Source organism: Gorilla gorilla, chromosome 5 (genome assembly GCF_029281585.2).
Source record: "Gorilla gorilla gorilla isolate KB3781 chromosome 5, NHGRI_mGorGor1-v2.1_pri, whole genome shotgun sequence".
Lineage (NCBI taxonomy): Eukaryota > Metazoa > Chordata > Mammalia > Primates > Hominidae > Gorilla > Gorilla gorilla.
The window spans coordinates 155926482-155945230 of NC_073229.2; the positions used below are offsets into that span (position 1 = coordinate 155926482).

The 18749-nt window shown below is 36.4% G+C and overlaps 1 protein-coding gene across 7 annotated transcripts in view; it reads left to right on the plus strand.

Annotated features, from left to right (window-relative positions):
* Positions 1–17814, plus strand: part of ENPP3 (ectonucleotide pyrophosphatase/phosphodiesterase 3) — a 105616-nt gene extending 87802 nt beyond the window's left edge. For all 7 annotated transcript variants that reach the window (XM_063707875.1, XM_063707873.1, XM_063707874.1 and 4 more), the window contains 5 exons: positions 4275–4410; positions 8039–8116; positions 8715–8847; positions 10905–11061; positions 17535–17814. In XM_063707875.1, the coding sequence (XP_063563945.1) occupies positions 4275–4410; positions 8039–8116; positions 8715–8847; positions 10905–11061; positions 17535–17705 (675 nt within the window). In that variant the 3' untranslated portion in view covers positions 17706–17814. The remainder of the gene's footprint in view (positions 1–4274; positions 4411–8038; positions 8117–8714; positions 8848–10904; positions 11062–17534) is intronic.
* The last annotated feature ends 935 nt before the right edge of the window (positions 17815–18749 follow it).

The window sequence follows — 18749 nt, forward strand, 5'->3', positions numbered from 1 at the left end:
AGGCAAAATTGTAACTATCTAATCTTCAAACAAGTAGGTTTTAGCTTGTACATTCAGCCTACAGGTAAGAAGCATCTGTAACTTCAGTAGAAATAATTTTATCCTCTGTTCAGGTTCTACTTTGTTTCAATGCCAGACTAAAAGTACAAGCAGCTTACGTTCCTGTCTATACTCATCATTTATTTCTCCAGAAAGATTTTGAGAGTTAAAAGGTTCATATTTTATCTGCGTGTCTGAATTATATTTATTGCTTTCCTGACTTTCTATTCCGTTGCTTCAAAAATTCCAGGGAACTCTGATAGGATGGCAGGATTGAAGCTGTTTATGTGTTGGGGGGTGGTGGTGGTGGTGGTTCACTAAAGCCTTTTTTATTATAGAAAGGACCTTCCTGTACCTCCCCTCCATCCTTCTAATGGGCTGCCTATTGCATAATCTCGCCTGGATAAAGGAGGCCACATCCTCATTCCTAGTACTGATGCACTTTTATTTGAGGGTTCAAGTTTGGTATGTAAGAAATAAATCTCAAGATTTTCGGTTAGCAGAAAATGTGACTTTTTTTTTAGTACTTTCTGGCTGAAGCTATCCCAGTTCATTTCCCCTAGCCCAGAGTCTAAGCTACTTTGAGAACATGGTAAATATTTTGACCAACTAAGTTGTTTAAGCACAACTTTTACAGCCACAGCCTCATTAAAAATTACAATAAACTTTCTTCGTTAACATTTTTATAATTTTAACTGTTAAATATAAGCATCTCAATTTCCTTACATTATGGAAAATGCATTTAGGGCTACATTTATATACTGTATATTTCTTCAAGTAAAACTTACTAATGTGAAACGTTTGAGTACAACGATAAAGATGTGTGTTAGGAAATATCAAACTCACAATATACCAGTGGTCTATGGGGCCAACTTGGTCAGCAGTCACCATTCCTTATTCTCTAATTTTACAACATACTTACGTAGCCCTTATACCAAGTGGAGAAACCTGGTCACTCAGAACTGTATACTATGATATGTTTTTGAAAGAATATAAACAAATGCTTTTAGCTTTCCAGACTCTGCCACCTGAAGGAGAGTGAAATAAATGGTGAGAACTCATCCAACACATTTAGCACAAACGTCTTCGTATTTCTTGGTTTACTTCTTGTTTTGGTGGACTATATCACTCAGGAGCTTCCTGAGAAAGAAAAAGGGGAAGATACATTCTTGAGAATTTTTGTGTCTCAACATGTTTTTACTCTACCTATACACTTAATTGGTGTTTTAGCTGGTTTCAGAATTTTAGAAATAATTTTTCTTCAAAATTAGTAAGACAGGTCAAGTGTAGTGGCTCACGCCTGTAATCCCAGCACTTTGGGATGCTGAGCAGATGGATCACCTGAGGTCAGGCGTTTGAGACCAGCCTGGCCAACATGGCAAAACCCTGTTTCTACTAAAAATACAAAAATTAGCTGGGTGTGGTGGCGCATGCCTGTAATCCCAGCTACTTGGGAAGCTGAGGCAGGAGAATCAGTTGAACCCAGGAGGCAGAGGTAGCAGTGAGCCAAGATTGTGCCATTGCACTCCAGCCTGGGCCAGATAGTGAGACTCCATCTCAAAAAAAAAAAAAAAAAATTAGACTTCCTGGGCTGATTCTCTAATGTGTTTGAATTTTTCCTATTTTTCCCATCTCTTTGTCTTTAATTCCACCTTTTGAGTCACGTCTGCAACTTCATCCTCTAGATCTTATTGAGTGTTTTCTTTTGGCTGTCATATTTTGAAATCCCAAGAGCTCTTTCTGTTACCTTTTCTCTTTTTAAACAATTGCCTCTGTTCCTTCTTTATGGATGCCATATTACTCTCAGCTCTCTGAGAAAAGAGTTTTCTTCTGGCTTCTGCATTGTCTCTTTTTCTTCTCCCTTATTCCCCAGTGTCTAGTGGTCCTTGGCTGTCAGCTTCTATTTTAAGAGTTAGGCACTAAACTATATGGCTGGGTCTTTCCAGTCTATAAGCTTCACTATAGGTTGATCAGGAAGAGAACCAGCCATTTTGTTGAGGACTCCAAACTGACAGTATCTAGTTTCCTTTCAGGCTGGTTGTTTTCCAAAGAGAAGATACTTCTAATCTGACTCAGCATATACAATTTTCAGGCTAAATGGGCAATGAGATTGGGGAATCTTATCATTCAGCAATAGAGTTTTATTTAATCTTATTGCTTTCAGTATGGTGCACCTGCTCTTGGCTGTGCCTTGTGTCTTTTAGTCTGATCATCCCTCTGGTTTAAACTCTCCAGAGAGTAAACATACTGTCTAGCCCTTTTTGCAGACTTTTTCAATCTATCCTCTATTTCCAGCCTTATGCGAACTCCTGTCTTTAGGACTCCAAGTTCTACCCTTCTGGGGTTCTACAGTAGGACTTCCTTGGTGCTTTTCCCAAACATAAGCTCTTCGTAGTCAGTGTTTACTGGTCTACTAAATCACGTTATTATTTATCTGATTTCCAGCTTCTGAATGTTCCCTGTCATCTCTTGTGTGTTTTCATTATTACTGTCTTCTTAATGGAATTTTAGAAGGGAGCAAGATAAATGTATGTGTTTAATCAATTTGAGAAGTTTTCTAGCTGGAGCTTTGTAGTATGTTAGGGAGTACAGTCTCTGCTTTGCTTTTTCTGGACTTTTCTCATCTTCAGCTCCCACTTGTTCTATACCTCAGCATGGTGCTCTCCTGGCTACAAAGACAGCATACAGTGTATGTTGCCTCTTCCTTTGTGAATTGAACTCAGAGGTTTCAGACAACATAGCTAATTTTGCTTTCAGCACAATGCAGTGGATAAAGGAAGGTCATCCTAATTTAACTTAATCTTCATTTTTTATAAATTATTTCAAATTTTATTAAGAAAGATATCCATTATGGGCAGTAGAGAGCATACAAATCAAAATGTCTGAGAAAAATAAACAAATAGCAAAATGTTCACTTACCCATGATTATATGCTAATCAAAATATGATGACCACATAATATAGTATTACCTTAAATACTCGAGTTAGGCAGCACATTTACAGGATGTCCTCTTGGTAAATAAATTATTGTACTAGTCTTTAAATAGGGCTACAAAGAAATTATTATTATTTTTTAAGACGGAGTCTCTCTCCATTGCCCAGGCTGGAGTGCAGTGGCACAATCTCAGCCGACTGCAACCTCCACCTCCCAGGTTCAAGCAATTCTCATGCCTCAGCCTCCCGAGTAGCTGGGATTACAGGCACCCACCACCACACCTGGCTGATTTTTGTACTTTTAGTAGAGATGGGGTTTCACTATGTTGAACCTCGAACTCTTGACCTCCAGTGATCCACCCGCCTCAACCTTCTAAAGTGCTGGGACTACTGGCATGAGCCACCAAGCCTGGCCTAAGACATTATTATTATTATTATTATTATTATTATTATTATTATTATTATTTTCAGACGGAGTCTCACTCTGTCGCCCAAGCTGGAGTGCAATGGCCCAGTCTCAGCTCACCTCCGCCTCCTGGTTCAAGCGATTCTCCTGCCTCAGCCTCCAGAGTAGCTGGGATTACAGGTGCCCGCCACCATACCTGGCTAATTGATGTATTTTTAGTAGAGATGGGGTTTCACCATGTTGGCTAGGCTGGTCTTGAACTGCTGACCTCGTGATCTGCCTGCCTCGGCCTCTCAAAGTGCTGGGATTACACGCATGAGCCACTGAGCCCGGCCTGGCCTAAGAAATTATTTTAAAAATTCTTATATTTCATGATGAATGAAGCATGACTGTAAATTTATTTATATTCAAAACTAATTTGTTTAGACAACTACACCTTCTTTGAATTAATCTTAGGTTGATAAAAAGTTCTTGAACAGCTGAAGAATAATATATCAATACTTAATTTATACCAGTATTTTAAAAGTAAATACATTTTACTTTCAATTTTTATTTAAAAGTACAATATACATCACCACACAAAAGTTAGATCTTGAAAAGGATTTTAGTTTTTAGGAATAGTTCCCATTATTCCTCTGCTCTCAATTCAGGTTTCACTGTGCAAATATTTTTTTCCAAGGTGTATTTGATTTGCCCTCCCGATGTCCTTAACCAGAAGGGAACCACAGAAGAAAACACTGCTGAAGACATCCATTCTCATTGCTTGCGTAGACCTGATTCACTAAGAAAATAGGAAAAGCTTAAATGAAAAACATTCTAGGGAAGTGACAAACCATATAAGGCAATGGGTGAGCCGCAATTGTGGGCGTAATTTTTTTCTCTCTCTCTTTCAACAGGGAGACACATCACCTCTGCCTCCCACTGTCCCAGACTGTCTGCGGGCTGATGTCAGGGTTCCTCCTTCTGAGAGCCAAAAATGTTCCGTCTATTTAGCAGACAAGAATATCACCCACGGCTTCCTCTATCCTCCTGGTTAGTAGAACTCTTTTTTAGAGCAGTAGCTTAGAAAGCTCTCATCAGCTGGATGTGGGCATGTGCCTTAAACATATACTCCCCACCAAAACTACCTGCTTGGGTAAGCTAGCTGCCTGAGAGGCTTCCAGTGGTTGTGGCTGGCCAGAGCAGCACAGCAGCTGTAATAAAGACTAAGACATTTTGCAGTGGGACCCACACAGCAGCTCTCATCTGGCCCAGATGTTTAGAGAGTTCGGCAGGTTTAAGTTTAATTTTAAAACTGGAGATTCTTTGCAGAAGGACACAAACATCTAAAAACCCATTTCTTCTGGCTCCTGCCCAAGCTAAGGTCCGCCTGGAGAATACAGCTGTGCCCGTGAAAAGAAATCAGGCTGGGTGCTCGCTTTGGCAGAACATATACTAAAATAGGAATGATACAGAGAAGGTCACCTAGTAAAATAAAATAAAATAAAAAAAGAAATCAGGCTGGAATTTTGGCCTGTCGCTCATGCTGTAGGGCTAACAGTTTTAAACTGCAGGTGAAGTAGCCAAATGAAATTTAAGTTTTTGTTGTTGTTGTTGTTGTTGTTTTCAGAAAGAATCTCTCTTGGGAACCTGCCAAAGCTAGTGTGATTTTCCTAAAACTCAAGCCACTTCCCTGTGCAACAGGAAACGTCATTTTTATTAACTTGCCTATGAGATTTTCAACAATTTCACCTTCTTAGAGATTTGTAATTTAAAGATTCCGAAATGTATAATGGGCAAAAAGGTTTAATGAAAGCAAGTAGCGTTATCAATTTAAAACTCCTGAGTTAGGATAAATTAACTGATAAATTTTATGTATCTAGATACAATCAGGGGGTACCAAATTTATGTAAGCCCTGTGATAAACATTAAAAATTTGCAACAGGCTGGGTGCGGTGGCTCACGTCTGTAATCCCAGCACTTTGGGAGGCCAAAGTGGGTGGATCACCTGAGATCAGGAGTTCGAGACCAGCCTGGCCAACATGGTGAAACCCTGTCCCGTCTCTACTAAAAATAGAAAAATTAGCTGGGTTTGCTGGTGCGCACCTGTAATACCAGCTATTCAGGAGGCTGAGGAATGAGAATGGCTTGAACCCGGTAGGCGGAGGTGCAGTGGGCCGAGATTGAGCCACTGACTCCAGCCTGGGTGACAGAGTGAGACTCTGTCTCAAAAAAAAAAAAAAGTTGCAACATTTTATTAATAAAATATTTGAAATTTGTGTATAAAATTGTATCTGTTAGGCCATAAGACATTCGTTAATACATCAATGTTTGCCTGACAAGGAATAAAATTAATAATTAAACAACTTGTCTCAAAAAATTAAGGATACGGCCAGACACAGTGGCTCATGGTCGTAATCCCAGCACTTTGGAAGGTCGAGGCAGGAAGATCACAGGCTCAGGAGTTTGAGACCAGCCTGGGTAACATAGTGAGATCTTGTCAGTTAAAAAAAAAAATTAAGGGTAAAATTAAACTCTCTTCTAACTCTCCAGTATAAATTCCAATTATTTGTTAAAAATAGAAGTTCTATTACTAGCATGTTCTTATTTTCCTCTAAAACAGAGGTAATGTTACGTTGATTGACTTTCCAACTTTCAGGGCTTAGTTAAAAAGGTAGAAGAGACTTTTTGTGGAGTCTGAGAACTACAAACACCATATGAAATCTTAAGAAAAAAGAGCTACTTGTTTCTTCTTGTCTTTTGGTGCCTACTTATTGGCCTCTCATTGAATAATTAGTTACCCAGGCAGGATGGTGCATGCCTGTAATCCCACCTACTTGGGAGGCTGAGGCACGAGGATCGCTTGAGTCCAGGAGTTCGAGATCAACCTGGGTAAAATGGCCAGACTCTGCCTTAATAGTAATTAAAAAAAAAATAATTAGTTAAGATATCCAAGTACAGTTTAAGTATAAAAAGTATTATAATAGAAAATTCATATAAGTGAATTGTGCACTATATGTGTTTCTGTGACTGCCTTATTTCACTCAATGTCCTCAAGTTTCATTCATGTTCTTATATATTACAGAATCTAAAATAGTCAAATTCATAGAATCAGAGAGTGAAATGGTGGTTGCCAGGGGCTGGGGGAGGGAGAAATGGGGAGTTCCTAATTAATGGGCGTAAAGTTTCAGTTAAGCAAGACAAATAAGCTCTGGGCATCTTCTGTACAGTATTGTACCTAGAGTCAACAGTACTATACTATATACTTAAAAAATTGTTAACAGAGTAGATTTCATGTTAAGTGTTCTTACCAAAATGAAATCAAATGAAAAAGGATTTGAATAAACATTTACAGGTTTGCAGCTTTTAATCCTCACAATAATTCTATGAGATAGATGCCATGAGACAAATGAAGCACAGAGGGATGCAGCACTTTGCCCGAGGAGTGCAGCTGTGAGCAGCGGAGCTGGGGTTCCCACTTGGGCTGTCTGCTTCCAGAGCACCCTCGCTGAACACTCACTGTGCTAGACAGCACAGCCATAAATCCTCAGAGCCCATGATTTCTGGTGTTCCCTTCAGCAGTCTCTATTAGTCAGTTCTCATACTGCTAATAAAGGCATACCTGAGACTGGATAATTTACAAAGAAAAGGGGTTTAATGGACTCACAGTTCCACATGGCTGGCGATGCCTCACAATCATTAGGGAAGACAAAGGAAGAGCAAAGAGATATCTTACATGGCTGCAGGCAAGAGACAGCGTGTGCAGGGGAACTCCTCTTTATAAAACGATCAGATCTCGTGAGACTTATTCACTATCACGTGAACGGCATGGGAAAGACCTGCCCCCATGATTCAATTATCTCCCACAGGGTCCCTCCCACAACACCTGGGAATTATAGGAGCTACAATTCAAGATGAGATTGGGAGGACACAGCCAAACCATATCAGTCTCTATCAAGTAAAAACTCATTTTCTTCAGAAAATTTTATTTTGGAAGACAGCTATCTATAATAACATTATTATTTTGTGCACATCCAATAACTACCCATTTATATCTGGCATTCTGTTTGTTTCCTAGGGCTGCTGGAACAAATTACCAAAAAAGGTTGACTTAAAACAAAAATGTATTATCTCACAGTTCTGGAGGTCAGAAGGCTAAAGTCAAGGTGTTGACAGCCATGTTCTTTTTGAAGGCTCTAGGGGAAAATCCTTCCTTGTCTCTCCCAGCTTCTGGTGGCTCCAGGCATTGCTTGGCGTGTACTGGTATCACTCAAACCTCTGCCTCCATCTTCACAAGACCTTCTCCCCTGTGTTTCTCCTCTTCCCAAATCTCCTTCTCCTTATTAAGACACTAGTCACTGGATTTACAGTCCACCCTAAATCCAGGATAATCTCATCTAGAGACTCCTAGCTACATCTGCAAAGACCTATTTCCAAATAAGTTTATATTCACAGGGATGAAAGGAATGGTTAGGACTTGGATGTATCTTTTTTGGATCACACTTCAACCCACTACAGGCGTAAAACTGCCTGCATTATTAACGACCTCTGTTAGAAAGTACTACTTCTGTGCTTTGACTGTTAATAAATTTATATTAATATGTAATAGTAATATGCCTGTTGTGCAGTATGTCATATTTTCTCTTATAGCTAGATCTAATAAGATCCATTTGTTTTGCAGCCAGCAATAGAACATCAGATAGCCAATATGATGCTTTAATTACGAGCAATTTGGTACCTATGTATGAAGAATTCAGAAGTAAGTATGAATTTAGAGTATTAATTTTAAAATAGTTAAGTGACTCCTTGAACTTCCAAACTAAACACATATTTTTTTAATTGCAATTTGTTCCTGATATTAAGGGTCATTTTGTTCTAATGGTTTAAATATAGGTACAGGAAGGATCCCTCACATAGTTTCTTTTCAACTTACTTTGACTTTGAGTGACTTGTTGCTAGAATTCTGATAATTTGTTTTTAAGCCTTAATTTGATTACTGCCACTCACTAAAAGTAAATGAAATGTAAATGTTTATCCCCAGAGTAATAATTAATAAGGCAACAGGTGTGTTCTGATCATTTTTAACACTCCCTGTCCCATAAGCAACTCAGCCCTAGGGAGAAATTTGAAGGCATATTTAACTGTAATTTCAAGACAATAACTACAGAAACAAAAAGCTATCATCAATGTGGCTGTTTATTTTTGCTTGTGAAGCCTATTCTGGAGAATTACCCAATCATCACTGGCAATTATTAAGGCAGAATTTCATGCTATTTAAATGTACTTGTCTATAATAGAAAATAGTGTCATATTTCACTGAAGTGGACATTTTAAACACTTTATGATTTTATTTTTAGAAATGTGGGACTACTTCCACAGTGTTCTTCTTATAAAACATGCCACAGAAAGAAATGGAGTAAATGTGGTTAGTGGACCAATATTTGATTATAATTATGATGGCCATTTTGATGCTCCGGATGAAATTACCAAGTAAGTGATTTGACTTTTTGATTTATCAATAGGGTCTCATGAGGGGAAATTCCAATATTTTAAGTAAAGCTCAGTATTTTAAATATTACATCATACATTCACAGACAAATGTTATTGTTGACTATTTTCAATCTAGTCTATCTAAATATTTAGGAAAGCTTATATTGCAAAAAATTTAAACTAATGGGCAAAGAAAACACTTCCTGGAAAAGTTTAGCAAAATTTTATTTGGAAAATTGCTGAATTAATGGGCAAAGATAACATGAAATTTTGTAAAGGCTAAGGAGGTAGACAAAACTTGATGTACTATCAATGAATATAAAACCAATCCAACAATAAATGAAAAAAAAGTCGAGTAAAGGCTAAGGTAAATTTTACAAGAATAGTGAAAAGTCAAGTAAAGACTAAGGTAAATTTTACAAGAATAGTGAACAGTTCATAAAAGCACTTCCCAGGAGACAATGTAGGTAAATTTCATGCAGAGAACTAGTCCTAACTAAACTGTACATTTTAGTATTAAGCCTGGTCGTAACAGGTTGCTAAGAATTAGTTTTGAATGCAGAGCACAGTAATAGAGTTTTAGAGAAGTTTCATCTACCATTTCTCTTTATTATCAAAAGATATGAAGGACCAAACTAAACAATTGTACTGTCTAAGCCTAGATTATGTAAAGCAATGATTTCTACCTATACCTTCTGATAAAGTAACATTTATGACTACTAAGTGTGTGGCCTTTTTCTATTTTGTTCACCATGTCCTTATTTCAGTGTTGAATGAATACTGAATCAATATTTCAGTATTGACTCTACCTTTCACAATTTATTAATTCTAATAATTCAAACTTTGACAGCATTTTCTATATGCTAGGTACTTTATAAAGAACTCACATATACATCAGTTAAACTGCAAAGATACCCTAGTTAGGTTCCATTAGCCCCCAGTTAGAGTTAAGGAAACTGGGGTTAAACAACTTATCTAAATTCTGCAACTAATAGGTGGTAAAGCCAGAATATGAACCCAGACAGCCTGGCTCTGAGTCCATGTTCTAAATCACAGTAATACATTTCTATTTATACCAGCTTGTATTCCTTTGGCGGAGTCAGATTTTGCACTTAAAACTTTTGAAAGCACTTTCATGTTCATTATCTGAAACCGAAGTACTGTCACATCAGTTGTATGGATTTATCCCCATGTCTACACTGTGAAGTTGATAGCACAGAATCACTTCCTTGGAAAGCTGAGGAAACTCGGTAAATGATAGAAATAGAGGATGAGTGAAAGTCCAAACATTTTGTGGAAGTGCGTGGCTGGAGGTGGAATCTGGGCTCCTTTATTCTCAGATTCTGCTGTATTAGTAAACACTACTGTGAAGTATGAAGTCAACAAAACGAGGAAATGCAGGAGGCAGAATATCATGCTCTGCTTTTTTTTTTTTTTTTTTTTTTTTTTGTATTCTAACATTTTTTCATGTTAGAATGACCAAGCTTGGACTTCCACTGTAATCTCTATTCTGGCTGATGGGAGCAAAAAATATGTAAGACTTTGTGCTTTTTATTTATTACTTTCTTTTACTATATTTTTACTTTGGCATTTCTTTAAAACTATATAAAGACATTTATTGGCCTGGTGCAGTGGCTCACGCCTGTCATGCCAACAGGTTGAGAGGCCAAGGTGGGAGGATCATTTGAGCCCAGGAGTTTAAGACCAGCTTGGGCAACAAAGTGAGAACCCATCTCTATTAAAAAAAAAAAAATCCAAAGTACCATTAGAAGTAAATATATATATATGTGTGTGTGTCTTTACATAGTGTTTTTCATATATATATTTACATATTTATACCAGCTTGTATTCCTTTGGTGGAGTCAGATTTTGCACTTAAAACTTTGTATGCAAGTTATTTAAAATGTACCTAGCATATAGTAAAATGCTGTCAAACTTAGAATTATAAGAATTATTATTTTACATATATATATGAAAAAAACTATGTAAACACACTTATCACCTTTAGAAGCAAAAGTATAATAACATCAAAACATGTTTTCAATTATGTTTGTAAGGCATTTGGCCAACACTGATGTTCCCATCCCAACACACTACTTTGTGGTGCTGACCAGTTGTAAAAACAAGAGCCACACACCGGAAAACTGCCCTGGGTGGCTGGATGTCCTACCCTTTATCATCCCTCACCGACCTACCAACGTGGAGAGCTGTCCTGTGAGTATGCTTTGGGAGGGTCCAGGACCCGAGAAAATGAGTCAGAGCTCATTTGGGTTCTCATAAAAGTGGCTCTGACTAAAACTTTTTTTTTAGGTGTTTCATGGGAAAAGTTGTAACACAAATGACTTCATTTTTTAGGCTTTTCCTTAGACTATTGATCTCTATGTAATTAATATCAATTTAAACACATATCTGCATAGTTGAAAATATATGTACCTCATGTATTTTATTTATATACGTTTTATTCACATTCACTAATAATGAAAGAGGTGAAATCTTGTTAATCTCTTTTTTCTTTTTTTATTTATAACATGACAATTGTATGTATTTATGAGGATAGTGTGATGTTTGAATGCATGCATACTTTGTATAATGATCAAATCAGGATAATTAACATATCTACCACTTTAAACATTTATTTCTTTGTGGTAATAGCACTCAAAGTCCTCTCTTCTAGCTATCTTGAAATATACAATACATTGTTATTAACTGCAGCCACTCTACTGTGTAATAGAACCACCACAACTTATTTTTATTCTGGCCACAAATCTTAAAGTTCTTCCCAATGTTAGCACTAAGTTAATGTTTCTGAATGAGTATGTACATGTAAAAATTCCATCAACTTGAACCATGAGGTGTGAAATTGATTATACACACACACACACACACAAACACACACACACAGTGCAAGTAACATTCTTTTTTTAAACATCATTATTAGGCTACCTCAGAATCCTTTTTGGATCAAGGCAGATTATATGTAAGTAGTTAATTCGACTTGCATGTAAATTCCTTATAGAAAAAATATGTATCCTGGAACTTAGGTTTTACTGAAGTCATTCAACAAATATATTGAGTACCTATTAAGCACATAGTATCATGATAGAAACTCTTTAGAATGCACAAAGGAGGAACACATTGTCCCCGCTTTTAAAGAGTTCATATACAACTTCAGTTTATATATGAGATATAGGCACACAATTTAGTCAGTCAATAATACAAGAATTATTCTAAAAACTAAAAAGTAAAAGAGGTTGCAAAGTTGGGATCAATTGACAATTAATGTTAAAAGGATTTAATATTTGAAATTAAAATCACATTTGGCTGGAATGATCAATAAAGATTTCATAAAATAAGGTGTAAGTAGGTCTGTGCCCTGAAAGATGGATAGAATTTGAGTATATTGAGAAGACTACGAAGAGTCTTCCATGGAGGGTGGGTATGAAGAATGAAGAGGATTTAGTAACTGATTGGATACAAGAGCCCCCACCCCAAAAGGAAACTCAAAGATGAATCAGATTTGAATGTTAGTAATTAGGAAAAAGGCAGAAAGAGGAAAGTTAGGAATGAGAACTTTTTGGCAGGTAGATAGGATAAGCTAAGGATAGGCATTTTAAGTTTGTGGAAATGGGCATTGATGTGGAAAGTCCCATAGGCAATTAGAGCCTGAGAATTGAAGCTTGGGATCTAGGCCAGATTGAGATTCATGTATATTCTTTCAGGTGTTCAACACATGAGTGCCTTCACCATGCTGTGCACTATAGGAGGTACTCACAATTAGAAATCCAGTAAAATATTAGAAGAAAGAGATAAGTGATGTAAGAGAGGGACAGATAAACTACTGTAGTAGTATTTCAAAGGAGAATTACTTCTTGACAGGGAGGGTGACATTTCAGTTGGGTCATGTAGATACGATTTTACTTGAGTGTTTAAATTGTCTAAAGAAGGTGGCCAAGTTTAGAGGCTGAATAGTGAGCCACTCACTATTCTTAAAATGAGGAAGCAGAGTTTCTGAACAGGAAACTATCAGGAGATGTTGTTGAATTGAATCCCTTCCTACTTTTCCTGTCAGCATTTTATTTGGTTGAGACAAGGGTAAGCCATTATTCTTTACTTCCTTTTCCAATGACAGACATCAATGACTGATACGGTGTGGTACTCTTTACCATGAAATCTGGATTAAACAGTTCGTTATTACAGAGGTTCTAGGTAGATATTTTGGAGTGATTACAATGAGTACACAAAGAAAAAAATATTTGCTATCCCTGGTCTGGGCCCTTTTGGCCTTCTATTAGGACTCTTGAAAATGAATCTTAAGTAGATTTGTGGTCTCCTCTCCTCTTCTCATTTGTCAGTGTGCACTACTACCAACTTACTCATCTTAAAATTTAGTTTATATTTTGTCATAGCCTCTCACCCCAAAACTTCTGATTATCCTGAACAACAACAACAACAATAATACAAAGAAACAAACAAAAACAACTTCCAGCCTGTACTTAAGTCTCTTCACAATTTACCCTCAGTTGACCTTACAGGCTTATGTTCCAGGCCAATTGGAGTCCTTGAAATTACTTGAACATATCTTGAGTTTGCTTACCTCATCACTGTTGCCTATGTTCTTCTCTCCTCTAGAATTCTATTCTTTTCCATCTGCTAAAAATTCCACCTGGGCGTCAAGGTAAAGTGCAAATAATATGAAGCTTTCCTTGATTATTCAAAGTAGAAGTGATCTCTCCAAAGTTAACAGAGCATCATCTCTATTGAATAGGACATCATCAGTAATAAATTGGACATATCCAAGATTTTGAGGAATTTGCAGTATAGTAATAAGAATGTGACATCTGTATAGATAATTATAAGACAAAATGCAATGAGTATAAAGCAAACTTAAGCCAAGCTATGATTATAAAAGAGATTGCAAAGTTAATAAGAGTAGCTGTCAATTAGATATGGGGAAGGGAAAGGCAAGATGAGAGAGAGGCAAAGATGACTAAAAATCCAGGGCATGACTGACCAGGAAATGTATACGATAGATTATCTTTTGTTTTGGGAAGGATGGATTTGCTCTTGGTGGTCTTCAGTTTGACAGACTAGTTGAATATTTAGGAGGATATATGAGAAATAGAATAAAATAGAACTTAAATGCATGGATTTTGGAGTTGGACCTCCTGGGTTCAGTGAATGACTTGGTTTCTTTGGGCAAATATGTTAGTTTCCTCATCTATTATATCTAATAAGTATGAAATATTCACCTCCTTTTATGAAGTTTGTAAAGATTAATCAAAATAATCTATATAAAACCCTAAGACTTCCCAATATAAAAAATGGTGGCTATTATAAAGGAATCATATCTTAGGATGAAGTTACATTCTAAAGTCGACAGAGGCCAAGCGCAGTGGCTCACCTGTAATCTCAGCACTTTGGGAGGCCAAGGCAGGCACATCACCTGAGGTCAGGAGGTCGAGACCAGCCTTTTACTAGAGACCCCATCTGTACTAAAAATACAAAAATTAGCCAGGTGTGATGGTGCATGCCTGTCATCCCAGCTACTCGGGAGGCTGAGGCAGGAGAATTTCTTGAAACTGGGAAGTAGAAGTTGCAGTGAGTGGAGATCGCACCACTGCACTCCAGCCTGGGCAACAGAACAAGACTCTGTCTCAAAATAAAATAAAATAAAATAAAATAAAATAAAATAAAATAAAATAAAATAAAATAATAAAATAAAATAAAATAAAATAAAATAAAATAAAATAAAATAAAATAAAAGTCAATAGAGAGTGAAATTGAATCTCCTGTACACAAATCATCCAGAAAGTGTAGTACATTCACAAACTGTTTCTTAGTAAGTCTAAACCAGCCAATATTTCCAATAGCATTTGGATAGGTAATTGTGCTTTGATGCACCTGATAAAATAGATGGCTTGCTTTAAACATTGCATTGTATGAAAACTCTGTACTTTAAATATTTGAATTACACAATGTACAGAAGTACTCCTACTATTAAGAGGTTCCAGGGAACTGAGATCAAGCCATAGGAATGATAGATTCACAGTTTTATCCCACACTTGGTGTAAGGAATTAGATCATATTTCCTTATTTATTTTGTCCTTTCCTTGTTCCTTTCATCTTTTCTTCCCTCCTTTTTCCTTTTCCCTCCTCCTGTCATCTTTGTACTGTAAAATTCTGTCAGATAAATGAGAATGTAGCCATGAGTCCAAGTGACTTTCATTGTAAGTTACTCAGCAGATATGGAAAATGTAGGTATGGAACTTGGAGGAGAAATCAGAACTGCAGATCTAGATTTGGGATTAAATCATTGGTGTGAAATACAATTGCCAAAGGGGAGAAAGTGGAAAGAAAAGATCCCAAATCAAATTGAGGAAAATATGCTTCCAGGAAGTATAGTCATCTGAGGAAACAGAAGGTATTATCAAACAAGTAAACAGTAGAGCTATGGATAACAAAGGAGGAACTTCAGAAGCCTGGGGTAGCTAACTAATTGAAAAGCCTGAGGACAACCCATTCAGTGAGGTCATCATTGACAAAGTAGTCGCATTAGCATGATAACAGCAATCACCGGACTGTAAGTGGGTAAGGAGAGAGAATAAGAACGTGGATAGGGCAGAAAAATGCTGAAATCAATATTGTCTCAAAAAATGAGTTGTATTTTGGGGATATACAATACTCTTAATTCTGTAACAGGTCATTTATACACACACACACACACACACACACATAAATATCAAAGTATATTTAAATATAGCTCATAAAAGTGTATAGCCTATTCTGTTGGCATGGACTAGTGCAGCGAGAGCAGTTGTCTACAGCTGGCTTCTGTTCAGATTAGTTGGTGCCAGCGACTTACTCAGGTTAAATAGCTGAAGTATCGTCTCTGCGTAAGTATAGTTTTGTGTTATGCTTTGTGGTCATTTCCCTGCAAATTTAAAAAAGGGAAGACTGTCAGGTGCTGGGTAAACATTTAGTTGGATGGATGCCAAGTAAGTCAGGCGAGAGTAGAGTCGTATAAACCAAATGGGAGAAAATGTTATGGAAAAAAAAGTGATCAAAGATATTAGGTGCTGCTGAAATGTGCAATAGTAAAGGCAGAAGAGAAAAACTTCTAATTAGATTCCCATTGAAAGAAATAACTCAAACTAACATAGCGCATTTTTTTTTTTTAATATTAGCTTGCATTGTGAATCTGACACAAGTGCTTTAATGGTTAGGAACAAAAAGTATTTCCTCTTACTCTTCCTCTGGCTCAGATAGTGGCTATCTGTATTAAGTCTGCATACTTAAACAAGTAAACCACTGCATCGAAGTCAAATGAGAATCATGAAAACACAGTAATCTGATTAAATAAACTTTGAAACTTTCTTATTATGTGAAAAGTTAACTGAACTTTAGCAATATCATATGAATACCAGAAAATTATTCTTTATAATAAACAATAAAGAATGTCATAGAAACCCATGTTTCTAAATTATTGAACTAACTTTCATATTGTAAAAAAAATCCAAAATAAAAAGGTCAAGAAATAACTGAAAAGATGCATAAATAAACAATAGTCAGCATAATAAAATATAAACAGACATAAAACACTATTTTACATCCATGGTTTGGCAAAGATGTGGGGAAATGGGAATTATCTTTCACTGCCTATGGAGCTGTAAATTGGTATGAAGACTTTGAGGAGTGCTAGGTTTAATATCTGATAAAGTTAAAATTGAATGTACTCGGCCGGGTGCGGTGGCTCATGCCTGTAATCCCAGCACTTTGGGAGGCCAAGGTGGGTGGATCACCTGAGATCAGGAGTTTAAGACCACCCTGGCCAACATGGTGAAACCCCATCTCTACTAAAAATATTAAAAAATTAGCTGGGTGTGGTGGCGGGTGCCTGTAATCCCAGCTACTTGGGAGGCTGAGGCTGGAGTGCAGTGAGCCAAGATCACACCATTGCACTCCAGCCTGGGTGACAGAGTGACAATGTCAAAAAAAAAAAAAAAATTGAATGTACTCTATGGCCCAACAATTTTATTAATATATCCTAGAAACTCATGCTCTTGAACACAGGAGGCATATACCAAGTTATTTATTATAGCATTATTTATAGTAACAAAAATGTTATCAATATGTAACGCAAAATTTAATTGTTTTGCATTTAAATGAGGAAATATCACAAACCACAGCTAAGAACAAGTCACTTAACAAGACCTAGATATATCACTATAGATTACAAACATTAATACCGAATGAAAAAAATTGTAGAATACCACTTATAATATTAACATAAGTTTAAAAACTCATCAGTACTACATATTGTATAGTGATGTACAGTAAAAGTTTGAAAAAACAGACTGGATTCGCCCTGATATAAAGATGTTTAGTTCTGAACAGAGGAGCCCTGGGGACTTAACTTCATCAGCAATATTTAATTTCATTAAAAAAATTACATCTGAAGTAAACATAAAAATAGATAAATTTTGATGACGGTGTTCTATGTTAGTTATAGTATACTTTGTACTTGCGTTTTCTTTTTATTTTTAAAAACTAAATTTAGCTGCATCAAATTAAGATTTAAGGAGGTAAAAATCATCGGCAAAAAGACAACTTCTAAGCAATAAAAATATTTCTGTTCATGAAAAATACTGCCTTGTGAAAAAAAAAAGTGTTGTGCTTTTCTTTTTCAGGAAGGTAAACCAGAAGCTCTTTGGGTTGAAGAAAGATTTACAGCTCACATTGCCCGGGTCCGTGATGTAGAACTTCTCACTGGGCTTGACTTCTATCAGGATAAAGTGCAGCCTGTCTCTGAAATTTTGCAACTAAAGACATATTTACCAACATTTGAAACCACTATTTAACTTAATAATGTCTACTTAATGTATAATTTACTGTATAAAGTAATTTTGGCAAAATATAAATGATTTTTTTCTGGAGAATTGTAAAATAAAGTTTTCTATTTTTCCTTAAGTCCCCTAAAAGCCATAATTTTTATTATTCCCTTTTCTCTTTTTTCATTTCTATGAATATGTATTATTTTAAAGTTATATTTTTCACACAGAGATGATGCTATATTACACCTTCCCTTTTTTGTTGGTTTCTTAAACTCTAATCTCATGACAGATTATACCTTCCTTATTACTTGTTTTATCTTACTCAGAATCTTTGAATATATTTTTCTGCCCAGAATTATCTAAACAAAAGGGAGAACAAAAGAAGTATGTCTCACTTGGGAACTGAATCAACTCTAAATCAGTTTTGTCACAAAACTTTTTGTATTTGACTGGCAATGCTGATTAAAATTAAAAATGCACAGAACTTTTACGCTGTTAATTTCACCTGTAAAAACTGTCCCAACAGATGTGCTTGGCACAAATGCATGAAAATGACATCTTTTATGATAGCAAAAACCAGAAAACAACCTAAAAGACTGGTTAAACAAATTATGGAATTTGTTTAAACAAATACTATTCCATCTCTATAAAGACAGAAGTAGATCTATATATATCTTGAATGTATCACTATTATTAAGTGAGAAAGCAAGTGGTAGAACAATGTGTGTAGTCTACTGTCATTTTTCAGGGGTCGGTAAACTTTTCCATAAGGGACTAGATGGTAAATTTTTTAGGCCATACAGTCTCTTAAAACTACTTACTCTGCTGTGGCATCAAGAAAGCAGCCATAGATAGTATAAAAAAGGAGTAAGAGTGGTTGTTCTATTAGTCTGCTTTCACATGGCTATAAAGAAATACCTGCGACTGGGTAGTTTATAAAGAAAAGAGGTTTAATTGATTCACAGTTTCGCATGGCTGGGGAAGCCTCAGGAAACTTACAATCATGGCAGAAGGAGAAGGGGAAGCAAGTACTTTCTTCACAAGGCGACAGGACGGAGTGAGTCTAAGCAG